The sequence below is a fragment of the Chionomys nivalis genome, chromosome 25, assembly GCF_950005125.1.
Source record: "Chionomys nivalis chromosome 25, mChiNiv1.1, whole genome shotgun sequence".
Classification (NCBI taxonomy): Eukaryota; Metazoa; Chordata; class Mammalia; order Rodentia; family Cricetidae; genus Chionomys; species Chionomys nivalis.
The window spans coordinates 14,394,460-14,411,778 of record NC_080110.1 but is presented as its reverse complement, the minus strand read 5'-3'; the positions used below and the strand labels follow the sequence as shown (position 1 = coordinate 14,411,778).

Below are 17,319 nucleotides of genomic sequence, written 5' to 3'. Positions count from 1 at the left end.
TTGTCACTCTGTATATGGCTTTTACTGAGAAAGCTCAGCTAAGAAAGAAGTAAAGGACTACAGTGTGCTCAGAGCAGGCACTTTTTAGGACTGACACATGGGTTTCATATCTGGCCTATAAAGCATCCTCAGCACACTAGTGCACTGCATCCGCGTGGTGGCAGCATTGCGGTCCTCCTCAGCAGGTCCACTTGGACCAATGTTATGTGACGGACATTTCTGGCTACATGTCCTTTCATTTTCTTATTCTTACCAGCCCTATTCCTGTTCTCAGTTTTATGTTTTGGATTTTCATTTTCACAAATTTATTAATTTTCTTACCTTTAGGAACTGATATATTTTCATAATTCAAGTTAAAAAAAAATCTGTGAAGCTGACGTAATTTTGCTTGATTTACTGTTTGGTATTGTTTCCATACTTAATTCAGTGGGATCAACAACATTTATGAAATACCACAAAATATTTGTAGATAGCCAATGATGTAACTCATCAGTGACATTTATTTCTTCTCAGTTTTGGTTCTGAGTATGGTTATATGGCATTTTCTTATCTTTGTATTTTGTTTTGCTTGTATTTTTTTGTATTTGTGAACATTAATACTAGTGGTGGAACCCAGCTGGACAACACTGGAGAGGAAACGGGCATGCAGCACATTTGCTAACCATCACTCACCAAATATGATGCACAGCAGCGTCAGGAGTCTTTGTGATGAAGGTTTAGACAAAGTATAAGGATTTAAGATTAACCTCTGTTCCATCAGTTCAGACAAAGCACAAGGATTTAAGATTCACCCCTGTTCCATCAGTTTAGACAAAGCACAAGGATTTAAGATTCACCTCTGTTCCATCAGTGAGGGTTAAAGAGATGATTCAGCATTAGTTAGTAAAAGTGGATGTGTTGAGTCAGCATTAATGAGGAGGAGCTAATGTTTCTATTCAGATGATGAATGTAATTGCCCTTTTATGCCTCATTTAACACTGGTGAGGTGGAGTGGGCAGGGAAGGAAGATGTATACTTACCAAAGACTGAGGATATGCATCCTTTGATAGCTGTTTTTCTAAAGTACGAAGTTTTTCTTGAAGATATTTATTTTGTAAATGTAAGTCTTCCACAACAGAATCTCGTGGAAGAGCTTGGTGGGTCCTGTGAACAACAATCAGACAATTATGGAAACTCACTTTTTCTCAAATATATTATATTATGATACAGAAAAGAAATATATATATGTGTGTGTGTGTATAAATACTATAACTTTAAAATTTTCAAATTTCCAAAGTTCACAAGAAATAAATTAGGATCATAACTTATATTAAAAATAATCCAGCCAGGCGGTGGTGGCGCATGCCTTTAATCCCAGAACTCGGGAGGCAGAGGCAGACGGATCTCTGTGAGTTCGAGGCCAGCCTGGTCTACAAGAGCTAGTTCCAGGACAGGAACCAAAAGCTACGGAGAAACCCTGTCTCGAAAAATCCAAAAAAAAAAAAAAAAAAAAAAAAAAAATCCAACAATCTAAAATGGTTGAAAGACACTTAAGGAAATGTTCAACATCCTTAGTCATCAGAGAAATGCAAATAAAAACAACTCTGAGATTCCATCTTACACCTGTAAGAATGGCAAAGATCAAAAACAACAATGACAACTTATGCTGGAGAGGTTGTGGGGGAAAGGGAACACTTCTGCATTGCTGGTGGGAATGCAAGCTGGTATAGCCCCTTTGGATGTCCGTGTGGCGATTTCTCAGAAAATTAGGAAACAACCTTCCTCAAGACACAGTAATACCACTTTTAGGTATATATCCAGAGGATGCTCAATCGTGCCACAAGGACATGTGCTCAACTATGTTCATGGCAGCTTTGTTTGTCATAGCCAGAACCTGGAAACAACCAAAATGCCCCTTGACCAAAGAACGGATAAGGAAAATGTGGTACATTTACACAATGGAGTACTACACAGCAGAAAAAAATAACGGCAGCTTGAATTTTGCAGGAAAATGGATGAAGCCAGAAAACATCATTTTGAGTGAGGTAACACAGACACAGAAAGACAATTATCACATGTACTCACTCCTAGGTGGTTTCTAAACATAAAGCAAAGAAAGCCAGCCTATAAACCACAATCCCCAGAGAACTTAGACAACAATGCAGACACTGAGAGATTTACATAGATCTAATCTACATGGGAAGTAGAAAGTAGAAAAAGGTAAGATCTCCTGAGTAAATTGGGAGCATGGAGACCTTGACGGAGGATTGAAGGGGAAAAGGGAGAGGCAGGGAGGGGAGCAGAAAAATGTAGAGCTCAATAAATATCAATAAAAAATTAATCCAACAGAGACTTCTTTATCCATCAGCTAAGTGTATCCCAATAGAAGCACGTGAACATTTAAAGTACATTGGTTTACATGGGATTATGTAGAAGAGCTAAAACACCCATTATCTTAAAAACATTACGTAATAATTGCATACCATGTATTTCGTTCTCAGAAAGCTTCAGGACCCAACAAAGTTCTACAGTTTTCAGTACATGCTGTCATGTCAAGTCCAAACTTAACTGGCTGGCTACAAGACCCACTTTACTCTGGCACAGACAAATCTGTGAAACCTTGTTGTCCGGGATGTTTCCCCACTTAACAAATAAATACATAATGTGAAGACAATAAAATTCACTCTTATTTCTATATCTTTACTAAGATTTTGTCTAAGTCATATCCTTTCTCTCTTTAATATATGAATTTAATAAATAAAATTCAGATGTTCAAACTTCTTAAATTTGGAGACAAAATTCCCTTGCTTCTCTTTTCTGCCTGCCTCATGCCTGCTTAGGTACATGTGTTTAGCAGCCAAAGAATAGAATATAAGGATTTAACTAAAGTCCAGTTCTATCCAAATAACAATGTTGAGAGACACTGGGAAGATCACAACAATAGCATGGGAAGCTCCAGAGAGGAATGGTAAAGAGCTGCCTATGCGTACTGGAAGCAATACATTTCTATTTCCACGTGTACGAGCCAGCAACTCCTCGACAGCACAGGCTCTCTAACTCCACGCGATAGGTTACCTCATGTGTAGCAAGTCATTCTCTAAGTCCACATTTCTCTTTTTTAACTCTTCCAGCTCTTTCTCCGACTCCAAGGCTCGCACTCCTAAAACCTGGTCGACAGTCATGCCTGTTGTCTTCAGTTTCTTCTGCAGTGTAAGTTTCTCTTTATCAGCTCTGTAGAGTTTAGTAAGGAACAGTAAGAATGGAGCTTTTACAATTTCTGTTTGGTTTATTAAATCACAGTTCAGTCATCATCGATTTCATATGCAGTAAGTGTACCATTCTGTAGTTGGAATGAATTATATGACAATCATAGATAATTCATTCATAGTTAAAATACATTATGCCACATTTTAAAAGACAATAAAATGTGAATCATAAATAGCCTAAACTAGCAAACTTGCCATTTATCAAATAAAATAAACTACATGATTTCAGGATAAAAATTTACGCAGTATTAGTTTTATAATGAAATTTAAACTCACTTGGCAAAAAGCTCCTTCAAAGTACTCAGCTGCTTCGTTAGACTGTGGACTTCCCCTTCTTTCTCTTTCAGTTTGCTGCGCATGCCCTCTACTTTGGTTTGCCATTTTTTACCTTCTTCCCACCTAATTAATTCTTCTCTAGCACTCTGTAAACAGCAATGAATGGTTTATAAAACTGCTGGTTTTACTTTTAGTCTCATTTTAAATACCAGTCCACATTTTGAACTATGCTTTCAAGTTAATATATAAATAGTTCATTCTGTTTTATAAATTCTAGAACCATTAAGTATGGCAAACTATTAGAAAAAAAGGCCTTCAATTTAAGTAAGCTTTGTGCATTACTTGACAGGTAAGTCTTAGGGAAGATCTAAACTAATTCCAATAACCTTAAGCAGTCAAATAAAAATTCACATACATGGTTTACTTAAGGAAGCTTCTAAAAAGTAATTCTATGTGAATGATCACTTTAATCTTGTTATAGCATCGCAATTTCCTAATACTGTAGCACTCTGGTCTAAATGGACATTACTTTACCATCCAATATGTATTTACTTAGTGCTGTCCATGGGCCTGCTGTATTCTAGATATGAAGAGCAAAAGATGTGTAAACCAGATAATAAAGGCCAAGGTTTGCAAATCTTACAATTTTTATTTGTTGAACAAACTTGAATGGTGGCAATATACATAATAAAAAGTTATAGATATACTGACTAAGTTAAGTGGTGATAAATGCTATTAAAAATAGAAAAAGGCAGGCTGTAGGGTCTTATAGGAGTAAGCTATCTGGTAACAGTGATGGGAGTGGTATGGTTGCTAGTATTACAATAAAAGGTACATAAGAAAGCCATGTGATACACAACAGTCCCGTGTTCTGAACAAGTCCTCCCGGGAGTTACATAGTTAAAACAGTTCTCACAATTGTATCGACCAGGAATTTAATTCCATTTTACCATATGAACACCAAAATTTTTTATAATGTTTTCCTTATACCTTGAATTTAGTAAGAATCCAATTAATTGCCTTTTAAAATAAAGCTTAGGCATTATTTTGCTGAAAATACTAGCAACAATTGCTTACCATACTGGAAATCAAATTACGAGCAGCAATACAATTTAGATCATTTAAACTGTAATTGGAACACATTTTTACAAAATATACATTAGAGTCTATTAGAGCTCTGAACTCACAATAATGCTCCATAAGGCACAAACACACGGCTACCTTATTTTTCTAATATACATGTTGATATATGAATAATGTATTATCATGCTCATTCTTTTATAAATTATTTTTATACTTTTACCAATTTCATTTAGTACATTTATAACATTATTGAAATTACAGAAGCTTATGTTGACTTTAAATTTCATTTAGACTAATATGGGAACTATTATAAAACATAATGTTTATTATAAATGGGACGTCATGTCTAAAAAATATATTTAAGCTATGTGAACAAAAAAGCAAGAAAGAACTGGAACTAAGAATTGAAACAGAAAATTGAAACAAAGGAGAACTAGAAAGAATTAGAACTTAGAAGAAAATTAGAAAACAAAATTAGAATAATAAAGAGCATGACCAGAATAGCACATGTATGGATTTCTTCCATACCCCTCAGATAGAGAAACCTTAAGTTCAGTTTCACTATGCTGTGGGGTTTTCTACAAACCCTGGGAGTAGCCTTGAGAGCTGGTCTTTCAGCCTACCAATACCCTTCAATATGCTTTCTCCAAATTAGTTTCTAACCTTATTTATTCAAGCAAGCTTATAAGTATCCTTTTGAAATTACAAAACATTTCCTGATATTTGTTTTTTATTGTATTCAGAGAGTAATCTGACTTCCAGAAATATAAATCATCTCTGGGAGAATGAAGTAAGCGATTCTGCAGCAGGTAAGGGAATCCTGAGCAATGAGATGAGCAGACGGGGAGCATGGTACACTCACAAGCTACAGGATGTGAGAGACACAGACTGTATTCCAGTATCAGGAAACGACATGGAGGTGCACTACAGGTGTGTCCTCAAGGGCAGTGCAACTCTTCTAAAGGTCAGAAAGCTGCCTTGGACATCTCAGCTTTATTCAGTACCATAAACAGTGTGTCTCAGACTATTAGAGTAAATCCTGTTCATCAATAAATGCTCCATTTAGTGTAAACTATTAATGAGTGCATTTCACATACCTTCTCCTTCACTGGTTTTATGTCAACATCATCCATCTTTCTTTCCAGCTGGCTTTCAAGTTTTTTAACTTTTTTTTGAAGTTCATCAATTAAACTTTGCTTATTATCTAGCAGAGGTTTGCTCTGAAAACATTAAGATATAACTTTACATGACAAACATCAAAGGTCACATTAAACATTCTAATTATAGAAATTTTGTGAGGCTAACATTAATCATGTTTTCTACATGATTCTGAGTATCAGTATAACATGAAAGCTGCCACTGTACAAGGCCCGCTAGCCCGCTACAGACAAATAATACAACAGAGATCACCCGAAGAACTAATCAAAGAGCTGGATGGTGGTAGCACACACCTTTAAACCCAGAACTTGGGAGGCAGAGGCCAGTGGATCTCCAAGTCTCAGGCCGGCCTTGTCTACAGAGTGAGTTCCAGGGCAGTCAGGGCTACAAAGAAAAACCCTATCTCAAAAACAAACAAACAAACAAAAAACAAAACAAAAACAAAACAACAACAAAAGTTTTTAAAATGAGTAAGAATCATGCCTTATACAATATCTGAATTAAATACAGTATTACCTGTAGCCCACTGGACAGTCTTTTAATCTGTCTTCTCAGTTGGTCATTTTCTTGATCAATTCCATCTTTCTCTCTAAGGATTTTATTATAAGCTTTTTGCTTTTTTTGCAGTTCATTATTTAAATCATTTAAGTCGTCAGCTAGAGAATTTTCTTTGTTTTTACTTGTTTTAAGAGCTTCTTTTAATTTTAAAAGATTTTCATTTAAATCTTCAATTTGTGACTAATAAGAGATAAAATCATTATTCACAAATCTTCCTCAAGTATTAAAGATAAAGCAAAAAACCCTGAAGTTATACTACTAATATGCATTAGAAACACAAGTCCACTATAGATCTTGAAAATACATCACACAAGGGAAAACTAGAAACTGCAGATATTTCCCTCATTCTGCCAAAAGAAACAAGTTCACTAAGAGAACAAAAGGAAACGATTCAAAACAAAAAGTTTCAACAGTTGAAACAAAACTTTATTGCAAAATGTTTCATTATAAAATAAATCCATTATAAAATAATAAAAAACAATACTTTCCAACATACACAACAATGCTCTTTACAGATTCTAAAACATACGATTTGCATAACCTAAATCTCTGACTTCAACACTTTGTGAACTACTTTGTAAGGACAAGACATGGGAGTCAGCCTGAGACAGCAGCTATGACTGTAAACACAGGAATTCTTACCTGATCTGAATAAAGACAGTGGCCAAAACATGCTATTATTTGTTCTGGAATGGCTTATTCAACTAAGTGTGTAAGTGGGTTGTTTTTTCTTTGTTTTTGTTTTCTTGAGACAAAGTTTCTCTGTGTAGCCCTGGCTGTCCTGAACTTTCTCTGTACACCTGGTTAACCTTGAACTGACAGAGATCCACCTGCCTATGTGGGTCACCACCACCCAGTATGTGTTTTATTGGATAAATGATTAAAGTCAAATAGTATTATTAGCAATATTAATTAATGTTATTATAATGTGTTTAAAAGAAAATTATATTGTGGAGAAAGTTTTGAAAAATGGATATGAAAAGATGAAAAACTCAGGAGCAGTCTTTCATATAAATAGGAGAATACTAAAACAGTAATATAGAAAACTAAAACAGTAAAGGACTCTTCCTTTTCATACATTTATTTAGTTAACAGATTTTTTTATGATCACTATATTGAAAAGTACAATAGGCTATTTTTAAAAATTAATGAAAATCTACTTTCCAAAGTATTTAATGAAAATAAAAGTCATATATGAATAAAATCAGAAATAAATAAAACTAAAAAAATGAAAGCAATTAGATTTTTAATTTTATCACAATATATATGAAATTTTCTGTAAAGAATCTTTTTGGGGAAAAAACAAATTGAGAATTATTATGAATATAAGAGTAATTAGGGGAAAAAGTTTAAATCACTAAGCTTACTGGCTAGATAAGAAAATAATAAAGCAAGCTGTTAAAAAATTAATTTACTAGCTGGGTGGTGGTGGCACATGCCTTTAACCCCAAAACTTGAGAGGCGAAGCAGGCAGATCTCTGTGAGCCTGGTTTGTTCTATTAGAGCTAGTTCCAGGACAGGCTCTAAAGCTACAGGAAAACCCTCTCTCAAAGAAAGAAAAATTAGTTTACTTGAAGGAAAGGCTTCAGATCTGACATCTCTATAGCTAAAATGGCATCATACTGGTAGGGGAATGGCAGTTACGGAAGAAGCTAGGTATGTTTGATATATCTGCCGATCTCTTGGTCTTCTCAGTTTTGTTGTGGACCTGAAATTATCCCAACAAAACAGCCTTAAAAGAATTCTGAGGGCTGGAAGTTAGATCAGTGGTGGAGTGTTTGTCCATGCAGAACCTGAATCCCAGTAATACTTGAGATGTACTAAAAATGCTTTAAAATTTTCTAAATAAAATGTCTCTTAAATGAGTTCTGTTTCTTCAATGGGTTCTATTAGTAAGCATAACTCATAGTAGTCCATCTTTTTCAAAATCCTCAAGATGATAGTCAATACCTGAGTAACACAAGGATATACTGCTTAAAACTGTGTATCTGTCTAATTAGCCAACAGTTCACAAACATCCTCGGAACTGACCGCGTATCTGGCCACAATAATCGGTGCGCTGATACTCACCTTCAGCTCTCTCGTGTGCCGATCCACAACCTGCTGCACGCGGAGACTTGCCTCCTTCTGAGAGGTCACGGCAACGACACGCTCTTCAGCCGCGGCTGTCATTTCGGCCCGGAGTTCCAACAGGGCTCGACTAAGTGCCTAAAAATTACAACATACAAACATTTTTACTGGAAAACTAACAACGTACATGAGCAAAATAAAATGCAAAATAGGCAGTATTACTTTCTACTACTTTTCTATTAAATACAAAATCCTATGTAATTTTAAATATGGCCCACACCTATGATCTCATCAGCACCAAGGTGCTGAGGCAGAAGAGAACAGTGAGCTTGAGGACAGCTTACACCGAGGGAGTTCTAGGCCAGCCTGGTTACAGAGTGAGACCTGTCTCAACAAACAAATGAGAGATTAACAAAATAAATTTGATTAAATATAACTCACAAACTCCGGAACTTTTTCAACTGAATTTCCTTTGTAATTTTTTCAGTTCTTCAGAAAATAGTTCAAAACCCTGACAATTATTTTCAGAAGCAATCTTTATGCCAAGCAATTCATATTATAAAAGAAAGTATATTTTGTTTGAAAATTTCCAAGTTTATATATTAGCAATAAATTCTTCACTTAGAAAAACATCACATTATGCATCCATTCATGTGAAATTACTGAATTTAGGTGGCTGAGTAATGTTATAAGACATTGTTTAAAATATTTGCCCATAAAATTTATGAACTAAGGTGGGGAAAATGTAGCATCTTCTAACCCACTTATCAAGTATGAGATAAATAAAAACAAAACAAAACAGCCAAGCTACTACTCCATATTAAATCTATTGAGCAACTCCTCCCACAAAGTCACTGTGGCCAACTTCTTAAATCCTTCTTCCTTTATACCATCCCAACCCCTAAATTGTTCAAAATTGTTCCAGCTACATGAAAATCCAATGGAAAATGAGAAAGTAATTCAGCAAATCACCAGGCATAAAAAGATAAATTGGACTTTATCTGCATTTTAACATAGCACTACCACTGCAGAGCCATGCGAGAGTACCGTCCTTTGAAGGCATGAGATAAGGTTCACCCTGTCGTTGTAAGAGCTATGCTAGCATCCTTTACACATCTCCAGGTCTTCTCTAGGCCTTTCTCCTGAGAGGACATCTGCTACTTACCTTTTGTTGCTTCTCCTTCAAGGCTAATTGGCTCTTTAGCCTGTCAACTAGATTCCTCATTGTGGTTGTGGGAGCTCTTGAGTTTGCTTCTTTCTGAGCCTGGAGTTCAGACTTCAAACTGTGAGCCTCCTTCTGTGCTTGGACAAGAGCACGCCTTAAGTCCTCCACTTCTGCCTGTGCTTTCTTTACCTCCCCTGCATGGTTCTCCTGGAGCCTGAGAGAAACAACCATGTGTATTTACCAGACTGGGTATTGCAAGTAATACTTTAATTGAAAAAACCAAAACAACTTTACAAAGGTATAAAGCCATGACTACTAGTACTTTATATGGTAAAAGACTATAAATGCAAATTATTTCAGAAAGTGTATCATTTTTTGCATTTAGGAATTAGATGTAAAAGCCTAAGAAATTTTCAGTATGGCACGGTGGTTTATGTCTATGATTTCAGCACTGAGGCAGATGAAGCACAAGATTATGGTGGAGCTTGAGGACAGCTTATCCATTTCTAGGTCACTCTGTCTCAACAAAGAAATGAAAAAGGATTATAAAAAATGTAATTTTATAACCTAGTACATAGTTTAGATTAAATACAAAAAAAATTAATTCAATAGAATGAGAAACCCTAAGACAAAAGCAATACAATATACCATTTTTAAGAAAAAAAAAAAAATCTCAAGTGGCAACTACTTACATATTCACAAACGTGATAACTTTGGGAGGTATTGAAAGAGCAGAACAAACTCCATTTGAGAAAGAACTCCATTTTAGCCAGGACCTAACTATGGGGGTGAGTGCAGCCGAGCAAGGTTATAAACATTCCCAAGAAACTGTGCCTGCCCTGGTCAAAGTGACCCACCAGGGTGTCCAAACAACATCTGCTTGGTTCAAACATCTTTGAACCGGTTTTGACTGTGTTGAAATTCCCCTATACCCCAAAGAATGAATTCAAAAGTTGTATACTTTTTACCCAATCCCGAAACACCAAGGCTTGTGCCACCCTGTTTTCCCTTTAAAAACACATTACACTGAGAGCTTGGCGCCATTTTTCCCTCACCCCCTGTGGCAGGGTGTTGGATTATGGCTCAAGTTAGCTAACTTGTAATCAATAAACCCCAGTATGTTTGCATTGGATACCAGCTCTGTGGGGTTCCTGTGACACGGGCATAACTGTGTCTTGGGTCCAAGAGTAAACAGTCAAAGTTCTAACAGGCCATCAGAAAGGAAATAGAATCATAAGCGGGTCAACATTCTCACTTTCATCAGATATGAGTTCAGGCCCAGAGAGATGGTTCTATGATTAGGAACTGAACAATCTTATACCAATTATAGGTTTAAAGGTCTATTTCTAAAAAAATGGTTGGCTAATTATTGCAATCTTTTTTTAAATTTTTAAATTTTTTGGTTTTTCGAGACAGGTTTCTCTGTGTATCCCTAGCTTATTATCCTGGAACTAACTCTGTAGACCAGGCTGGCCTTGAAGTCACAGAGGTCTGCCTGCTTCTGCCTCCTGAGTGCTGGGATTAAAGGTGTGCACCACCAATTAAATTACAATATTTAATATGTAGGATGTTGTGAACATTCTGACATTATAGTTTTTGATATCTTTATTTAACAAACACTCATTGAGCCTCTGTTTTATTACATACTGTTAGGTGTTTAAACAAAAGCAATTTATATGTGAGCTTCTAATTGTCAAGCTATGCTTATACATAGTACTGTAGGGACTTCATTCATCTCAGTACTCTAAAGGAGCCCAAGGAAACACTGCCATTTTCATTTACAGATGATGAAGTGGACAGTGGAAGTGTTAAAAATAAGACTCTAGGGAAGAAAATAAATTGGCTTCTGAGTAAGACTGACTACAACTTGTGATTGTCTCATGTCCACCCACCGCATCCTGTAAAGCAATGAGCTGCAGAGTCCTGTGGACAAAATGACGCACACGAATGTCTCACGACAATGCTCACACAGGCTTCAACACAGCCTTACTGCCATTTGCTCATTTTTAAAAGATTTCTAAGATTTACCGTAATTTGATGCTTTCAAATTCTCTGACTTTTAACTCAGTAATTTCCTTTTGTCTTTCCAAATCTTTTGATACTTTCTTTAGTTTGGTAAGAAGTGAGGCCAGAGAGTCATCTTGTTCCGCTACTGTCTGCTCCATCTCGGCCAGACGGATGAAATGCCTGTTGGTAGGTACTGGACCAGGAGACTGGTTTAGTAAATCCTATGAGATATGAAAGGATTAGTAATGAGTAAGTGTGATCTGAGTCTATGTATGACTCATCCTATACATTTCTTTATGAAGAATGCAGTCTACAATCTGAGAGGAAAAGAAGGATCAGGAAGACAGGATATAGACTCTACTCTTTGTATGCCCTGTGTTTTAGCCAGCATGTAGGTACAGGGGAGGGTTATGACGATTAATGAGGTAAGGCTTGAGGAGCTTAAAGCTGTGGGTTAAGAGAATCAGGGCCACTTTCAACACATAAAGAACAGATTGATTGAGTAGGAGGTTAATTCAAAAGTTGGAAAATAAATACAAATTATGGAATTTGAAAAAAAAAGAGTAGACTCATAGTATAGGAGGCTTTCAGTCCATGGCAAGAGACAGAAATATGATTTTATAAGCACTGAAAATTACTGAGTGTTGGATTTGGGTTAAAAAACTGATAATGAGCCAGGCGGTGGTGGCGCACGCCTTTAATCCCAGCACTCGGGAGGCAGAGGCAGGCGGATCTCTGTGAGTTCGAGACCAGCCTGGTCTACAAAGGGAGTTCCAGGACAGGTTCCAAAGCTCCAGAAAAACCCTGTCTCGAAAAACCAAAAAAAAAAAAAAAAAAAAAACTGATCATGTTTTCATGCTCAAAGATGCTTCTCATATGATTATTTTGTCAACACAAAGGTAGGTGTGTTCTCCTGTGAGATATGAAGAGGTAAATTTTAAATTATGTGATCTCACATCTCAATAAAGAATAAATAGAACAATGTTCTCGGAACCTTACCTGGGCTGTCTGCTTGAATTTATTGAGTGAATTCTCAGCCTGTAGTTCTAATTTATGATGAAGGGCATGAAGGTCTTCCTCATGCTTCTTAACAATTTCTCTTTGCTCCTGTTTCACAGGAAGTTAAGCCGTACTGTAAATTATGACTGAAATACATTCATGTTCTCAGTTAATTTTTACTCTTCCAACACCTCAGAACAGAAAAGATATAATCTCTTCATGCATATGTATATTAGGCCAATATACATCTCTGCTAGCATGTGCTCATGCTGAATCCCAAGTCTTCCATTTTATTCTTAACGTTAAAATTATATGCATCTGTCACCCTTAATTTGTTTCTTGGAACATTTTAAATTACTAGATCTCTCCTGCTGTTCCAGAGAATTAGATCTCCACAGACCACCTCTGTGGAGTATTGTTAACCTTACTGTTTCAATTTTCACTCATAAATTCACCTGACATTTTCTAAACCAGCCATGTCTCCATAGCAGACACTCTCGTTTACCTCGGTCCACAAGAGGAAGAAGATACATGTACACAAACTGCCAGTTTTACTGACAGATCTGTAATCCAATCATGTGAAAGCAACAAGTCCTAAATAGAATCATCTGAAAGCAAAAATGAACTACCACATTAAGAGAAATATTTTGTGGCATTCAATTGAAATACACGATAAGTAAAACAGCAGCGTAACAAATACCTCTCTGGCTTTTTCCAAAAGATGCTGGTATTTCTTCAGGACTTCTTCCTTCTGATTTAACCTTGCCTGCATGTTAGCAATGGTCTGTTGGGCGATTTTCATTGTGTGCTGAGATTTTGGTTCCAGCTCTTTTCTGTCAAGCTCAGCTATAAGTTTCTCTCGATCAGTTGTGGCAGGCAATCGGAGCCTCAGTTCATTGATTACTTTGTCTCTTGACAGAATATTTTGCTCTGCCAACCGTAAAGCAGATTCTTTTTCTTGTAGCTTCTATAGTAAAGTCACAATAAATTATTACATTTCCGCTTGTCCTTTGAAATGCTTCAGATGAATTTTAGCCACATACAGGCAAGCAAGTAGTCTTGCTTCATGTTTCATGTATAAATAACATCGTTTGACAATAAAATTCTATTTAGTACATTTCTTTGCAACAGTTCATTTATTTACATATTTATTTTAATTTACTTAAGATTATCACTTGTTAAAAACATTCAGTGTTCCCAAAAGTAGAATGCAGTAAACAAATGAGTGGTAAATTCATATTAACTGTATGGACTACTCATTATCAGCTATTAGAAATATTATATAAAAATAAAAAAGTGGAATTAGCAAGAAATCCACCATTTTATACTTTATTGACATTAGTAAATATTATTTAGAAAATTCCAATCAAAATACAAATTCTTCAAATTACCTCTTCTAATGACTTGCAAGTTGCTTGTGTTTTAAGAATTGTTTGAATATTTTCCTTAATTTTTCTTAGAGCAATTTCAAGTTGGTTTGGAAGGGGCAAGCTGGGGTCTGGCATTGATCCTGTAGCCTCTTCAAACTATTGAGAAATAATATGTTTTAAAAACAGTATTACAGTACTGAGGAAACAATATTATATCTTACAAATGTATGAAAAAATCATGAACTAAATTTAACTTGTCTTTAAACAAAGAAACTCAGGACAATTCACATAAAGCATACATACAGTTAAAAAGCTATCTAATTCAGAGAAGCATCAAACATAATTAGTCATTTTTGATACCTTTTGTGCGGCACTGAGTATTTCATTTTGCTGACGGTCAAAGATGTCCAGTTGGCGCTCCAGTTCAACCTCTCTTTGATCCCAAGCCATCTGTCTTTCTTCGTGAAACTGAAAGAGACATTTATTTGTGTAGGAGCATACACAGTGACATTGAGCATTAACAGGCGGATATGCATTTTCTCACTTAACTCTCAGCTTTGCTGTCTGTCACTACTTGCACTCTTGTTATATGAGAAAAGACACAAACTTAGGAGGTCAAACAACGTCCTAAAATTACAGGGGCAGGCAGGTGTAAAGTCAGAATTTCAATCTAGTCATGCATCCATCCATCCATCCCAATTATGTCTAATGAAACATATTTTCAAAGTACTATTTGGGGCAATGCAAACATAGCAATAAACACAACCTAGTCCCTGTCACCAAGGAACTTACATCCCAGGAAGTAAGAAACAAGCAATAACAAATATGTAAGACAAGAGAGGATGGCAAACATTGTTTACAAAATGAAAGCAAGCCCTCCCATATGGCACAATTTCCTAGTCAATACCAAGGAGCCTTTGCAGTTCACCTGCATACCCTGCCCTCTCTTAGGACTGGAGGGGGAGGGGTACAGGGTGAGTAGGGGAGCAGGAGGGAAATGTGAGGAGGGAAGGAAGTTGAAATTTTGAATGGAATTATTTATAAAGCAATAAAAAATGTTCTTGTCAAAAAAATAAAATTAAATAAAAAAAAGACTTCCATTACAACTAAGTCAATTTTCATGTTTGGAGTTTAAGAAGCAAGAAGTAGGTTATTTTGTTACTCAATATAACAGGAACTATATTTTATCACAACAATACAGTTAAAATGTAATGATCTGACGTTTAAAGCCTTAAAAAGAACAGAAATAGAAAACAAAACCTTGCTCTGCTGAACAATTTCTTCCTCGAGACTGTTGATGGTCTGCTCATATTCAGAGATGATATTATTCAAGTATTTGATTTCCTCTTTACCCTTGACTAGTTCTCTGTTTAGTTTAAGTTCTTGAAGGCGAAGCTCTTCTATTTTGACATGCCAATTGATTACCTAGATTATATATAAATATAAATGCTAGATAACTGGTCATATTACTTGAAATTAATGGCAAACTGTACCAATATGAAAGAAGTTAGTCCATAAGTAAGGCACATGGCAAAGTTAGTGAAAATTTCCAAAGATTATTCTAAAGTAAGTATAACATTAAAATAAAATATTCTTCAAATTATTTTCAAATGAATAAACAGAAATTAGTAACCTTTGTGTTCAGTTTCATTCACGGCACTGACTATAGTCAGCACTGACTCACTGGTACTACTGTTCAGATTAGACATCCTACCCTTGTCTGCTGTGACAGCCACTGACGACTCACTCACGCTCCAGGGGACAGTTTCACACTCATGCTCACAGGAGAGGTGCTGGGCAAGCTCAGTCGGTAATAAAATGAAAACAAAAACATAAGCATAGGACAACGATTTGACGGGAAGAAGTGGTCGGGGGGGGGGGGATGATGGAAGAGGAGGATACAATGAAGTAGACAGATAGGTGTGACCAGAATCTATTATATATACATATAAAATTGTTAAAGAACAAATTTTGAGCAATCTGTCCAATAAATAAAATTAAAAAATTTTAAGTATTTCTAGCACAGAGAATAGGATTTAACCACAAGATAATTATTTATCATTTAATTCTTCCCAAATGATGATAAAAATTAATCTTTAAGAAATAAAAGTGGAGGCTTGGAGAGATGGCACAAAGGTTAAGAGCACTGGATGCTGAGATCAATTCCCAATAACCACAGGGTGGCTCACAACCATTTATGCTGAGATCTGGTGCCTTCCGACCTACAGGTATACATGGAGGCAGAACACTATACATAATAAATACATAAATTAAAAAAATAAAATAAAATAAATCTGGAAATCTATGAAAACTGCAAATATTCACAAAGAATATCTACAAGTAAAAACAGAGAAAACAAATAATTCAAATAGAAAATATTTGTGCACAGCAGAAATCAACTAATAACTATTAAATCATTTACATTATTACACTTAAATTATTAGAGCTTTGTTAGAATATTTAAAGTATTTTGGTAAAGAGCCTTGCTCAGGAAAGTCCAAATTCTAAATTTATAAAATCTAGCTAATTACAACTCACATAAATGCATATTGGACATGTCTCACACAGCTACAGATCACACCAACGTCACTACATAAGAGGAATACTGAATTTCAGTTCAAGTTTTACCTTTTGGGCTCCCCTGGCATCCTTTAAAGTGCTTATCAATTCTTCCAAGCCTTTTAATTTTAATTCCATCTCCAGTGTTTTGTTTTCCATATTCCTGTGCTCTTGTTGAGAACTTTTCATTTCCTGCATTATCTTCAGCTTGTCATTTTGCAGCTGAATCATCGTTTTGGAGAACTTTTCCTGCTGGGCCAGGGGTAAGGCACCACTGAACTGTCTTCGCAGAGACTGAATAGTTTGGCGCAGGTGTTTTGCTCTGTTTCTGCCTTCCAGGCGAGCGTAGTAGAGGGTCTGCTCTTTCTCATCCAGTTTCTGCTCTAGGCGCAAATTGTAGGCCTCCATCTTCTGGAGTTTAGATGTAACTGACTCCAACTTACCAAGAGCAGTGGCCTCACTAATCTGAAGAGCGACAACATGCTGGTGCAGTTTGGCAATTAGCGCCTTTTCATCAGATTGTGCCTAAGGAAAAAATACATATTTATAGTAAATTTCAGGGGGCTTGCCAATAAATACACCATGGGTTCAGTAACGATTTACTTTTTTTTTTTTTTAAATATTTATTATGTATACAATATTCTGTCTGTGTGTATGCCTGAAGGCCAGAAGAGGGCGCCAGACCTCTTTACAGATGGTTGTGAGCCACCATGTGGTTGCTGGGAATTGAACTCAGGACCTTTGGAAGAGCAGGCAATGCTCTTAACCACTGAGCTATCTCTCCAGCCCCCCAGTAATGATTTACTAATAAAAATTTAAAACACCTGCA

The 17,319-nt window shown here is 36.0% G+C and overlaps 1 protein-coding gene across 2 annotated transcripts in view; it reads right to left on the bottom strand.

The window, feature by feature from the left end:
- Positions 1 to 17,319, bottom strand: part of Cep290 (centrosomal protein 290) — a 76,523-nt gene that overhangs the window by 15,442 nt on the left and 43,762 nt on the right. The window contains exons 30-44 of one of the 2 annotated variants that reach the window (XM_057757538.1): positions 16,560 to 17,015; positions 15,192 to 15,356; positions 14,292 to 14,399; positions 13,953 to 14,087; positions 13,262 to 13,528; positions 12,562 to 12,669; positions 11,584 to 11,783; positions 9,556 to 9,769; positions 8,391 to 8,528; positions 6,279 to 6,500; positions 5,702 to 5,824; positions 3,522 to 3,667; positions 3,055 to 3,210; positions 1,020 to 1,143; positions 689 to 793 (exon numbers count right to left, since the gene is read on the bottom strand). In XM_057757538.1, the coding sequence (XP_057613521.1) occupies positions 788 to 793; positions 1,020 to 1,143; positions 3,055 to 3,210; positions 3,522 to 3,667; positions 5,702 to 5,824; positions 6,279 to 6,500; positions 8,391 to 8,528; positions 9,556 to 9,769; positions 11,584 to 11,783; positions 12,562 to 12,669; positions 13,262 to 13,528; positions 13,953 to 14,087; positions 14,292 to 14,399; positions 15,192 to 15,356; positions 16,560 to 17,015 (2,568 nt within the window). In that variant the 3' untranslated portion in view covers positions 689 to 787. Of the gene's footprint in view, positions 1 to 688; positions 794 to 1,019; positions 1,144 to 3,054; positions 3,211 to 3,521; positions 3,668 to 5,701; positions 5,825 to 6,278; positions 6,501 to 8,390; positions 8,529 to 9,555; positions 9,770 to 11,583; positions 11,784 to 12,561; positions 12,670 to 13,261; positions 13,529 to 13,952; positions 14,088 to 14,291; positions 14,400 to 15,191; positions 15,357 to 16,559; positions 17,016 to 17,319 lie in introns of those variants that run through there. The other variant, XM_057757537.1, reaches the window with a different exon arrangement.